At 42.8% G+C, this 14,297-nt stretch overlaps 1 protein-coding gene across 1 annotated transcript in view; it reads right to left on the minus strand.

Annotated features, from left to right (window-relative positions):
- LOC124597856 overlaps positions 1-14,297 on the minus strand; it is a 58,712-nt gene that overhangs the window by 12,368 nt on the left and 32,047 nt on the right. Inside the window, exon 3 of the mRNA XM_047135965.1 lies at positions 8,935-9,082. Coding sequence (XP_046991921.1) covers positions 8,935-9,082 — 148 coding nt within the window. The remainder of the gene's footprint in view (positions 1-8,934; positions 9,083-14,297) is intronic.

A 14,297-nucleotide genomic window follows, 5' to 3' on the forward strand; every position in this document is an offset into this window, starting at 1 on the left:
CTTAGCGACAATACGGCTGATGACCAAACAATTCGTGTGACCTAATGCCAGATGGGACTGCCACAGATAGGGTCAGACCTGTCTGCCATCCCAATGCAGAAAGATTGGGCACCACGCACCACGCACCACCAGCACTCGGTCGCTTCAAGGTACCACACACCCTATTCCAGCGTATTCATATGGATCTGATCATCACATACTTTCCAAATCAGAAGGGTTTATATACATATTATCAGTCATCAACCATTTCTCATGCTGGGATCCCTTTCAAAAGATATCATGGGTGAATCCACGACCTGTGCATCCATTGAAGTATGGATATCCCACTTGAGTTGCCCTGAGACAATCACTTCTGACTAGGATGTCAATTTGAGTTGGATTTCTTTGAAGCCCTCTGTGGCACAAAATGAAATTGAACAACAGTGTACCATCCACAAAGTAATGGGTTGGTGGAACGCTGGCACCAAACGCTAAAGACTGCACTCATATGCTACACAGATAGCTGGATAGAAGCACTGCCCTGGGTCTTGCTCGGTATTCATACCTTTAAGTAAGATCTATTGGCCTTTCTGGCAGAAGTAGTGTATGGGGAAACCTCCACCCTTCTTGCAGACTTTGTACAACCAGCACCAACACCTATGTCGACTAAACTCCCAGCTCTGGTACAATACATAAAAAAAACACATCTGTACCTCTCAAATTTCATCCCCAATGGCACACACAATACAAATAACAACTGTACACAAAGTGCTGTCACCGTGTGAATTCATGATGCTCCGTGACAATTATAGCCCCCCCCCCCCCCCCTTGAACCATGCACCTTGCCGTTGGTAGGGAGGCTTGCGTGCTTCAAACGATACAGATAGCCGTACAGTAGGTGCAACCACAACGGAGGGGTATCTGTTGAGAGGCCAGACAAACGTATGGTTCCTGAAGAGGGGCAGCAGCCTTTTCAGTAGTTGCAGGGGCGACAGTCTGGATGATTGACTGATCTGGCCTTGTAACACTAACCAAAACGGCCTTGCTGTGCTGGTACTACAAACGGCTGAAAGCAAGGGGAAACTACAGTCGTAATTTTTCCCGAGGGCGTGCAGCTTTACTGTATGGTTATATGATGATGGCGTCCTCTTGGGTAATATATTCCGGAGGTAAAATAGTCCCCCATTTGGATCTCCGGGCGGGGACAACTCAAGAGGATGTCGTTATCAGGAGAAAGAAAACTGGCATTCTACGGATCGGAGCGTGGAATGTCAGATCCCTTAATCGGGCAGGTAGGTTAGAAAATTTAAAAAGGGAAATGGATAGGTTAAAGTTAGATATAGTGGGAATTAGTGAAGTTCGGTGGCAGGAGGAACAAGACTTCTAGTCAGATGAATACAGGGTTATAAATACAAAATCAAATAGGGGTAATGCAGGAGTAGGTTTAATAATGAATAAAAAAATAGGAGTGCGGGTAAGCTACTACAAACAGCATAGTGAAAGTATTATTGTGGCCAAGACAGACACGAAGCCCATGCCTACTACAGTAGTACAACTTTATATGCCGACTACCTCTGCAGATGACGAAGAAACTGAAGAAATGTATAATGAGATGAAAGAAATTATTCAGGTAGTGAAGGGAGACGAAAATTTAATAGTCATGGGTGACAGGAATTCGAAAGTAGGAAAAGGGAGAGAAGGAAACGTAGTACAGGAATATGGATTGGGGGTAAGAAATGAAAGAGGAAGCCGTCTGGTAGAATTTTGCACAGAGCATAACTTACACATTGCTAATTGCTAACACTTGGTTCAAGAATCATAAAAGAAGGTTGTATACGTGGAAGAATCCTGGAGATACTAAAAGGTATCAGACAGATTATATAATGGTAAGGCAGAGATTTAGGAACCAGGTTCTAAATTGTAAGACATTTCCAGGGGCAGATGTGGACTTTGACCACAATCTATTGGTTATGAACTGTAGATTAAAACTGGAGAAACTGCAAAAAGGTGGGAATTTAAGGAGATGAGACCTAGATAAACTGACTACGCCAGAGGTTGCAAAGAGTTTCAGGGAGAGCATAAGGGAACAATTGACAGGAATGGGGCAAAGAAATACAGCAGAAGAAGAAGAATGGGTAGCTCTGAGGGATGAAGTAGTGAAGGCAGCAGAGGATCAAGTAGGTAAAAAGACGAGGGCTAGTAGAAATCGTTGGGTAACAGAAGAAATATTGAATTTAATTGATGAAAGGAGAAAATACAAAAATGCAGTAAATGAAGCAGGCAAAAAGGAATACAAAATCCCCAAAAATGAGATCAACAGGAAGTGCAAAATGGCTAAGCAGGCATGGCTGGAGGACAAATGTAAGGATGTAGAGGCTTATCTCACTAGAGGTAAGATAGATACTGCCTACAGGAAAATTAGAGAGACCTTTGGAGAAAAGAGAGCCATTTGTATGAATATCAAGAGCTCAGATGGAAACCCAGTTCTAAGCAAAGAAGGGAAAGCAGAAAGGTGGAAGGAGTATATAGAGGGTCTATACAAGGGCGATGCACTTGAGGACAATATTATGGAAATGGAAGAGGATGTAGATGAAGATGAAATGGGAGATACGATACTGCGTGAAGAGTTTGACAGAGCACTGAAAGACCTGAGTCGAAACAAGGCCCCGGGAGTAGACAACATTCCATTAGAACTATTGACGGCTTTGGGAGAGCCAGTCCTGACAAAACTCTACCATCTGGTTAGCAAGATGTATGAGACAGGCAAAATACCGTCAGACTTCAAGAAGAATATAATAATTCCAATCCCAAAGAAAGCAGGTGTTGACAGTTGTGAAAATTACCGAACTATCAATTTAACAAGTCACGGCTGCAAAATACTAACGCGAATTCTTTACAGACGAATGGAAAAACAGGTAGAAGCCGACCTTGGGGAAGATCAGTTTGGATTCTGTAGAAATATGAGGACACGTGAGGCAATACTGACCCTACGACTTATCTTAGAAGAAAGATTAAGGAAAAGGAAACCTTCGTTTCTAGCATTTGTAGACTTAGAGAAAGCTTTTGACAATGTTGACTGGAATACTCTCTTTCAAATTTTAAAGGTGGCAAGACTGCCTGGCCATCGTCAAAGAAAGGATACAACATACAAGGTACAAACTTGGTAGTAATGCATGCAGTTTATAGAATTGCTATGTCTGTTAACCTGCCAATTTCTCATCTGTCAACTGGGAGCGGGTCAAAATGTCGATGGCAGCTGATCAAAGAGCTCACCATAGCAATATAAAAGAAACAAAGTAATTTGAGCAACTTGCAACCATGTAAATATCAGTAACTTCTCATGGAATGGCACACATTGTCATCAACCTGTCAAACAAGGACCTGGAACAAAGAGCCATCTTAGCCCTTAATGGACTGAATTTCGCTCCTACACGTACCTATTGTGGAGTTCATTAGTGGAGTGTGAACAGGTGGTACGGCATATCTCACATCTAACATCAGCAGAGAGAGAGAGAGAGAGAGAGAGAGAGAGAGAGAGAGAGAGAGAGAGAGAGGCTGTGTGCATTGTGGAAAATGAAGATATTGTGGTACTTCTGCCTAACAAGGGAAATACCACAGTTGTTCTTAATTGGAATCTGGATGATGATGTAGGTGCTGCTGCTGGTGGTGGTAATAATAATAATAATAATAATAATAATATATAATGATCTCAAAAATGCCAACATCATATCCACAGAGTGGAGGTCTGTTGAGTTTTCTGACGAAAGCTGGGTCTGCCTTGGTGCCCGTAATGGCTGCTGTGTTGGCTAGGTGGAGGTCAGTTGAGGGCCCACAACCAACCTGCCTGTGTGCTAGACACACTGGACCTACTCTTGCAGTTACGATCAGAGATTCAAGTTCATATGATAGCAGGAGCACTCTCATGGTTATCCTACGCACCTACATGATTTGATCGGTTGTGTTACCAATCAAGAATAGTGTTCCAAGAGGTGTTTTCCAACAGCATAACACTCACCCTCATGCTGCTGTCGTATCCCAACATTCTCTACAGATTTTTGACATGGTGCCTTGGCCTGCTCGATGACAGATCTGTCTCCAATTCAGGCACTTACGTGGCATCATTGGACAGCTCCAGCATCATCCACAAACAGTATTAACCATCCCTGTATTGACTGACCAAGTGCAACAGGCTGATATCCAGCACCTGCACAACTCAATGTGTCCATATTTGGATGTTTGCATTTAACATTTTACCTGGCAGCCAGAGACAGTGGTGTGCTGCGTTTGCATGAATGTGTGCGTTTATGTTGTATAATTCAGAAGGAAGCCTTTTGGATTTATTTGTTTAGTACTCTTTTTGTTGTGCTTGTCTGACTCAACATGTAAAATCGGTAAGCGGATCTAAATCCCCTATTCAGTCACTCGTTGACCACGATGGCACCGAAACAGAGGACGACCGAAGAAAGGCAGAAATACTGAATTCAGTGTTCCGAAACTGTTTCACTGCGGAAAATCGTAACACGGTCCCTGACTTCAGCCGTCGCACGGACGCCAAAATGGAAAATATTGAAATAAACTATATCGGAATTGAAAAACAACTGCTATCACTTAGTAGCGGAAAAGCATCCGGACCAGACGAGATACCCTTAAGATTCTACAGTGATTATGCTAAAGAACTTGCCCCCTTTCTATCAGCAATTTATCGTAGATCGCTGGAAGAACGTAAAGTACCTAGCGACTGGAAGAAAGCGCAGGTCGTTCCCATTTTCAAGAAGGGTCATAAATCAGATGCGAATAATTATAGGCCTATTTCACTTACGTCAATCTGTTGTAGAATAATGGAACATGTTTTGTGTTCTCGTATTATGACGTTCTTAGATAATACAAATCTCCTTCATCATAACCAACATGGATTCCGCAAACAGAGATCATGTGAAACTCAGCTCGCCCTATTTGCCCAAGAAATTCACAGTGCCGTAGACACTGGCGAGCAGATTGATGCCGTATTCCTGGACTTCAGGAAGGCATTTGATACGGTTCCGCACTTACGTTTAGTGAAAAAAATACGAGCTTACGGAATATCGGACCAGGTTTGTGATTGGATTCAGGATTTCCTAGAAGAAAGAACACAACATGTCATTCTTAACGGTTCAAAATCTGCAGATGTAGAGGTAATTTCGGGAGTACCGCAGGGAAGCGTGATAGGACCTTTATTGTTTACAATATACATAAATGACTTAGTTGACAACATCGGTAGCTCCGTGAGGCTATTTGCAGATGACACGGTTGTCTACAAGAAAGTAGCAACATCAGAAGACTCGTACGTACTCCAGGAGGACCTGCAGAGGATTAATGCATGGTGCGACAGCTGGCAGCTTTCCCTAAACGTAGATAAATGTAATATAATGCGCATACATAGGGGCAGAAATCCATTCCAGTACGATTATGCCATAGGTGGTAAATCATTGGAAGCGGTAACGACCGTAAAATACTTAGGAGTTACTATCCGGAGCGATCTGAAGTGGAATGATCACATAAAACAAATAGTGGGAAAAGCAGGCACCAGGTTGAGATTCATAGGAAGAATTCTAAGAAAATGTGACTCATCGACGAAAGAAGTAGCTTACAAAACGCTTGTTCGTCCGATTCTTGAGTATTGCTCATCAGTATGGGACCCTTACCAGGTTGGATTAATAGAAGAGATAGACATGATCCAGCGAAAAGCAGCGCAATTCGTCACGGGGACATTTAGTCAACGCGAGAGCGTTACGGAGATGCTGAACAAGCTCCAGTGGCGGACACTTCAAGAAAGGCGTTACGCAATACGGAGAGGTTTATTATCGAAATTACGAGAGAGCACATTCCGGGAAGAGATGGGCAACATATTACTACCGCCCACATATATCTCGCGTAATGATCACAACGAAAAGATCCGAGAAATTAGAGCAAATACGGAGACTTACAAGCAGTCGTTCTTCCCACGCACAATTCGTGAATGGAACAGGGAAGGGGGGATCAGATAGTGGTACAATAAGTACCCTCCGCCACACACCGTAAGGTGGCTCGCGGAGTATAGATGTAGATGTAGATGTAGAACATCTCCACTACATGGTGAGTACCAATCTAATCTTTCAACGATTTCATCAATGAGAATTTGGTATCCAAGTCCAAAAAATCACAAGCAAAGCCCTGCACTGCTACTGGAATGTCCTGGAATTTAAAAAGTATCTTTCTTATAGAATGAGATTTTCACTCTACAGTGGACTGTGCGCTGATATGAAACTTCCTGGTAGATTAAAACTGTGCCAGACCGAGACTCGAACTCGGGACCTATGCCTAGGTACAGTTTTAATCTTCGAGGAAGTTTTAAATCAGCGCAAACTCCGCTGCAGAGTGAAAATCTCATTATGAAAACATCCCCCACGCTGTGGCTGAGCCATGTCTCCGCAATATCCTTTCTTTCAGGAGTGCTGGTTCTGCAACATTCGCAGGAGAGCTTCTGTAAAGTTTGAAAGGTAGGAGACAGAGGTACTGGCAGAAGTAAAGCTGTGAGGACGGGGCACGAGTCGTGCTCGGGTAGCTCAATGGTAGAGCACTTGCCTGCGGAAGGCAAAGGTCCCGAGTTGGAGTCTCGGTCTGGCACAAAGTTTTAATCTGCCAAGAAACTTCATATCTTTCTTATGTTTTCAAGTGATATTTCATCCTCTGTCGCTTCTCTTTCTTCCTCTTTGTTTCCACACTACTTCTTTTCATCTTCATCTTTCTGAATCTCATTTTTGGTTGAAATGCCTTTTAATTTAGTCCACAGTCTTTTTAAACTGGGCTGTCTTGACCAAATTCCTTGCTTCCGCAACCATGAGAAAGCATTTTTTTAAATTCAATTTTTGGTGACAAGAGACAATGCCTTCTGCACTTTCATCTTCTATCAAAAGCTTCCTCAACAGCTGTCTTCTGTAATGTTGCTTCACAGTTTCAGTAACTGATTGGTCCATTGGCTGCAGCCATCTTCTCTATCAAGAAGGCTTTCTGTGGGGTGGGTGAGTGAACTGTCCAGAATTAACATCTTATTACCTTCTTTCCCTATGGCCTTATGGTATTTTATTCTTTTTACATCAGGTACAAAAACTGAACTGTGCCAGTACCAAAACAAAGTGCAGTCATTCAGGCCTTTGGTTGATTATTGTAAAATATGCAAAGTTTTTAACATTTTTCAAAGCCTGGGGGTTTCTCGTTTTTATTATTGAGAGAAGGAGTATTTTGCAATTTTCCATAGAGTTAGCACAGTTCAGCGTAATAAAACAAACAAACATGATCTGAACAGGTCTTGAAGGCCAAATGATACTGACTGGCTGCCATATCATCCTCAGCCCTTAGGCATCACCAGATGTGGATATGGAGGAGGATGTGGTCAGTACACTGCTCTCCCAGCCATTGTCAGTTTCCGCGATTGGTCTCACTACTTCTCAATCAAGTAGCTCCTCAATTGACCACACAAGGGCTGAGTGCACCCCAGTCTGCCACTCGGCAGACCTGGACAGTGACCCATTCACATGCTAGTTAAGTCCGACAGTGCTTAATTTTGGTGATCTGATGGGAACTGGTGTTACCACTGCAGCAAGGCCATTGCCTAGTTCAGCATAGTAACCCAGTCTTTAGTAACCATAAGGTCGAGAGCACTAGTTTCCCTTTTAGAAACTACAGATGTTTTCACCAATGCTTTTTACATAAGTCCTGTCTCATCTGTATTGCTTAAAAATTCAGGGTCATAAGATCCTAAATTTTGAATAAAATTTTCTACTTGGGGTCTGCTGATAGGTTTTCACCACTTAAACCCAACTCACAAATATCGTGACGTGCCTCGAAATTCCATTGCCAGCTATTGCTCACTTTAAATGAAGACAACCTGTTGATTTTCTTGGCTAAAAGTTATGCTTTTTCACAAACAATCAGCCCTAGAAGAGGTCCTTCCAAAGCCTGCTGCTGCAGAAACCACCCGGCCTCTTCAAGCCCATTCTTCTCTGCCACTTTCACCACCCTTCTCACTGAACTCCCACTGCATTCTCAAGAACAAACACAATGTTTAAAATTAAGGACTTGTTTTTTATGTCTGCTATTGTTGATATTCCCATGCTAAACATCTCATCTAACTGAGACCCGAGTTTCTCCTGGCGTATACAACTTTCAAATAACTTCAGGGAATTCAGCCAGGTAACACTTTCAGCGACTGCCGATATTTCGGCGGGAGAACACCCCACCATTTTCTTTAGATACGTTGACGATACTTTTGTTGTTTGGCCTCATGGTAGGGAGAATTTGAATGTCTTTCTAGAACATCTGAACTCGATCCACCTGAACATTCGTTTTACGATGGAGGTGGAAGAGGATGGTTGCCTTCCCTTTCTTGACATGTTGGTTAGGAGGAAGGATGATGGATCATTGGGACATGCAGTCTACAGGAAACATACTCACACCGACTTACAGGCTAATAGTTGTCACCATCCGGATCAGCGTGATGGGGTACTTCGTACCTTGGTACACAGGGCACATGTCGTTTCTGGAGCTGAGACTTTGCCAGCTGAGCTGTCCCATCTTGAAGTTACATTTCGTCAAATTTCTTTTTCCTCAAAGCTATCTGGATAATTGATGATTCAGATAGTGGTAGTTTGGATAATTGTAGTTCTGCTGTATTTCACACTGTGGCTGGATGCCCTTCCTGAGGCCACAATTGTCAAGTTAACCTAAGGGAGGGAAGCAATATGCACCATCTGTCTGCGAACTGTGTAAACTTTGCTCTGTGTGTTATCGCATTTTCATTTTTTGTGTATCATATTCTTTGCCTAAATGAGCATGAGTAACTGTCTAAAATCCACATTCAGACTGGTGAATATAGCAGCATGTGGCCATTAAACCACTGCATGGATTTGAGGTAAAAGGAAACACACTTCACATACTTACCATCTGGAATATCTTTACCAGGAATGTCTCCACCCAAAGAGAAATCTGATACATTTGTTGATTCTGATGGAAGAGCACTTTGAAGTAGCTCATGTTTCAGCTTGTGTATTCTCTGTCTTAGATTTAAATCTGTCTCCTTCCTCCAAACCTAACAAATGAGGCAGAAAATAATATTTTAAAGTAACATTTTTTTTTCAAAATATATAGCACTGCTTAACCTATAGAATACAAAAAAGACTTTTTGATCTACTATGACTGCTTTACTGAAAATGTATAATTGTGCAGCAGTCTTCAGACTTTCTTTAATCCTCCAAATAAAATGGTTGTAGTGACCCTTAGCAGTCTATTTACAATTATTTTATGACTTTTTAGACATGATCCTGATATAAAATTACGTCATTACATCATCATCATCATCATTTAAGACTGATTATGCCTTTCAGCGTTCAGTCTGGAGCATAGCCCTCCTTATAAAATTCCTCCATGATCCCCTATTCAGTGCTAACATTGGTGCCTCTTCTGATGTTAAACCTATTACTTCAAAATCATTCTTAACCGAATCCAGGTACCTTCTCCTTGCTCTGCCCCGACTCCTCCTACCCTCTACTGCTGAACCCACGAGTCTCTTGGGTAACCTTGCTTCTCCCATGCGTGTAACATGACCCCACCATCTAAGCCTGTTCGCCCTGACTGCTACATCTATAGAGTTCATTCCCAGTTTTTCTTTGATTTCCTCATTGTGGACACCCTCCTGCCATTGTTCCCATCTACTAGTACCTGCAATCATCCTAGCTACTTTCATATCCGTAACCTCAACCTTATTGATAAGGTAACCTGAATCCACCCAGCTTTCGCTCCCATACAACAAAGTTGGTCGAAAGATTGAACGGTGCACAGATAACTTAGTCTTGGTACTGACTTCCTTCTTGCAGAAGAGAGTAGATCGTAGCTGAGCACTCACTGCATTAGCCTTGCTACACCTAGCTTCCAGTTCTTTCACTATGTTGCCATCCTGTGAGAATATGCATCCTAAGTACTTGAAACCGTCCACCTGTTCTAACTTTGTTCCTCCTATTTGGCACTCAATCCGTTTATATTTCTTTCCCACTGATATTACTTTCGTTTTGGAGATGCTAATCTTCATACCATAGTCCTTACATTTCTGATCTAGCTCTGAAATATTACTCTGCAAACTTTCAATTGAATCTGCCATCACAACTAAGTCATCCGCATATGCAAGACTGCTTATTTTGTGTTCACATATCTTAATCTCACCCAGCCAGTCTATTGTTTTCAACATATGATCCATAAATAATATGAACAACAGTGGAGACAGGTTGCAGCCTTGTCTTACCCCTGAAACTACTCTGAACCATGAACTCAGTTTACCGTCAACTCTAACTGCTGCCTGACTATCCATGTAAAGACCTTTAATTGCTTGCAAAAGTTTGCCTCCTATTCCATAATCTCGTAGAACAGACAATAACTTCCTCCTAGGAACCCGGTCATATGCCTTTTCTAGATCTATAAAGCATAGATACAATTCCCTGTTCCACTCATAACACTTCTCCATTATTTGTCGTAAGCTAAAGATCTGGTCCTGACAACCTCTAAGAGGCCTAAACCCACACTGATTTTCATCCAATTGCTCCTCAACTAATACTCGCACTTTCCTTTCAACAATACCTGAGAAGATTTTACCCACAACGCTGATTAAAGAGATACCTCTGTAGTTGTTACAATCTTTTCTGTTTCCATGTTTAAAGATTGGTGTGATTACTGCTTTTGTCCAGTGTGATGGAACCTGTCCCGACTCCCAGGCCATTTCAATTATCCTGTGAAGCCATTTAAGACCTGACATTCCACTGTACTTGATGAGTTCCGACTTAATTTCATCCACCCCAGCTGCTTTATTGCACTGCAATCTATTGACCATTTTCTCCACTTCCTCAAACGTGATCCTATTTCCATCATCATTCCTATCCCATTGTACCTCGAAATCTGAAACATTACTGATCGTATTTTCACCTACATTGAGCAACTCTTCAAAATATTCCCTCCATCTGCCCAAGGCATCCACAGGATTCACCAGCAGTTTTCCTGACCTGTCCAAAATACTTGTCATTTCCTTCTTACCTCCCTTTCGAAGACTGCTAATTACACTCCAGAATGGTTTTCCAGCAGCTTGACCCAATGTCTCCAACCTGTTTCCAAAGTCTTCCCAAGATTTCTTCTTGGATGCTGCAATTATCTGTTTGGCTTTGTTTCTTTCTTCAACATAACTTTCTCTGTCTACCTGAGTTCTAGTATGTAGCCATTTTTTATACGCCTTCTTTTTCCTTTTACAGGCTGCCTTGACTGTGTCATTCCACCAAGCTGTTTGCTTCCTCCTACTTTTACACACTACTGTTCCAAGACATTCTTTAGCCACTTCTAGTACTGTGTCCCTGTACCTTGTCCATTCCTTTTCCAATGACTGTAATTGACTACATTCAACTAACTGGTACCTTTCTGAGATCGCTGTTATGTACTTGTGCCTGATTCCCTTATCCTGAAGTTTCTCCACTCTTATCGTCCTACATATGGACCTGACCTCCTGCACTTTCGGCCTCGCAATCCCAATTTCACTGCAGATTAAATAATGATCAGTGTCATCAAAGAATCCCCTGAATACACGTGTGTCCCTCACAGCCTTCCTGAATTCCTGATCTGTTATTATATAGTCAATGACAGATCTGGTTCCCCTGCTTTCCCAAGTATACCGGTGAATGTTCTTATGTTTAAAAAAAGGAGTTTGTGATTACTAAGCCCATACTGGCACAGAAATCCAAGAGTTGCTGCCCATTCCTGTTGGCCTCCATATCCTCTCCAAATTTACCCATAACCTTTTCATACCCTTCTGTTCGATTTCCAATCCTGGCGTTAAAATCACCCATGAGCAGAACACTGTCCTTGTCCTTTACTCTAACAACTACATCACTGAGTGCCTCATAAAAACTATCCATCTTATCTTGATCAGTCCCTTCACAATGCGAATATACTGACACAATCCTAATTTTCTTGCTAGACACTGTCAAATCTATCCACATCAGTCGTTCGTTTACATACCTTATTGCAACTACGCTGGGTTCCATTTCTTTCCTGATGTAAAGCCCTACACCCCATTGTGCTATTCCTGCTTTGACTCCTGACAAGTAGACCTTGTATTCTCCCACTTCTTCTTCTTTCTCACCCCTTACCCGAATGTCACTAACAGCTAAAACGTCCAGCCCCATCTTATTTGCAGCCTCTGCCAGCTCTACCTTCTTCCAAGAGTAGCCCCCACTGATATTAATAGCTCCCCATCTCATTACCATTTGTTTGCCAAGTCGTATCTTAGGAGTCCCTGGTTTGTCAGTTAGAGGTGGGACTCCGTCACCTCCAAAGGTCCGAGGCATTTTGCTCTGATTGTACATAACTACCTTTAATCACTCTCAATCCTGTATATATTATAAAAATGTCTTCAGTTAGACAAACAAGTTCATTGTTTGGTAACCAGTAGTAACAAAATCATGGAGACATAATTTAAATAAACAACAATCAAACAATGGAAAATTCAGGATGGAATGTAATAATATTACAAAAATTATGCTACTTACTACATAGCGGAGATGCTGAGTTGAACTTAAGCACAACAAAAAGACTGTCACATATAAACAAAGCTTTTGGCCATCAAAGCCTTCATCATCAACAAAACACACACACACACACACACACACACACACACACACACACACACACACACGACTGGAGTCTTAGGCAACTGAAACCACAGTGCAAGCAGCAGCACCGGTGCATGATGGGAGTGGCAACTGAGTGGGTGAGTGGGGATAAGGAGGAGGCTGGGGCAGAGATGGGGAGGGATAGTATGGTGGGGGTGGCAGATAGTGAAGTGCTGCAGGTTAGAAGGAAGGCAGGGGAGAGATGGAGAGGGCGAGGGTGGGGGTAAGTAGCAGAACAGGAGAGAAATAAAAAGACTGAATGGGATGGTGGAATGATGGCTGTGTATGCTGGAATGCGAACAGGAAAGTGGGTGAGGACAGTCCTTAACGAAGGTTGAGCCCAGAGAATTATGGGAACATAGAATGTATTGCAGGGAGATTTCCCACCTGAGCAATTCAGAAAAGCTGGTGTTGGTGGGAAGGATCCATATAGCACAGGCTGTGAAGCAGTCATTGAAATGTAGGTTGCCATGTTTGGCAGGGTATTCAGCAACAGGGTGGTCCACTTGTTTCTTAGCCACAGTTTGTTGGTGGCCATTTACATGGACAGCTTGCTGGTTGTCATGCCCACATAGAAAGTAGCACAATGATTGCAGCTTAGCTTGTAGATCACATCCTCCCACCACCATCTAATCCAGTCTGGTCACGAACATCACATATCCCATCAAAGGCTGGGCTACCTGTGAAACCAGTCATGTGATTTACAAGCTAAGCTGCAACCACTGTGCTGCATTCTGTGTGAGCATGAAAACCAACAAGCTGTCTGTCAGTGTAAATGGCTACCGAAAAACTGTGGCCAAGAGACAAGTGGACCACCCTGTTGCTGAATACCCTGCCAAACATGACATCCTTCATTTCAATGACTGCTTCACAGCCTGTGCCATATGGATCCTTCCCACCAACACCAGCTTTTCTGAACTTCGCACGTGGGAACTCTCCCTGCAATACATCCTATGTTCCCATAATCCTCCTGGCCTCAGCCTTTGTTAATCACTGTCCTCACTCACTTCCCTGTTCCCATTCCAACATACACAGCCATCATTCCACCATCCCACTCAGTCTTTTTACTTCTCTCCTTTTCCACTACCTCCCCCTTCCCCTCCCTCGCCCTCTCCATCTCTCCCCTGCCCTCTGTCTAACCTGCAGCAATTCGCTGTCCTCCATCCCCCACCATACTATCCCTCCCCCTCCCTGCCCCAGCCTACTCTTTACCTCCACCCAGTCGCCACTCCCACCATGCACTGGTGCTGCTGCTCCCAGTGTGGTTTCAGTTGCGTGAGACTGCAGTCGTGTGTGTGTGTGTGTGTGTGTGTGTGTGTGTGTGTGTGTGTGTGTGTGTGTGTGTGTGTGTGTGTGTGTGTTTTACTTGTGACAGTCTTTTTGTTGTGTCTATCTGCGACTCAGCAACTCTGCTATACGGTGAGTAGCAACTTTCCTTTTCATAATATTGCCAAATAAACAACAGGTGATAAAAAGGCAACACATCAACAGAAAAGGAGCCCCACAAGCATAAATCACGATAGCTAAGACCCAAAGTTTTGGTGAAAAGAGGAAAGGAGCAAATGAAACATCAATTAGATTTTTTTATAAAATAAAATGCGA

The sequence above is a fragment of the Schistocerca americana genome, chromosome 1 (assembly GCF_021461395.2).
Source record: "Schistocerca americana isolate TAMUIC-IGC-003095 chromosome 1, iqSchAmer2.1, whole genome shotgun sequence".
Classification (NCBI taxonomy): domain Eukaryota; kingdom Metazoa; phylum Arthropoda; class Insecta; order Orthoptera; family Acrididae; genus Schistocerca; species Schistocerca americana.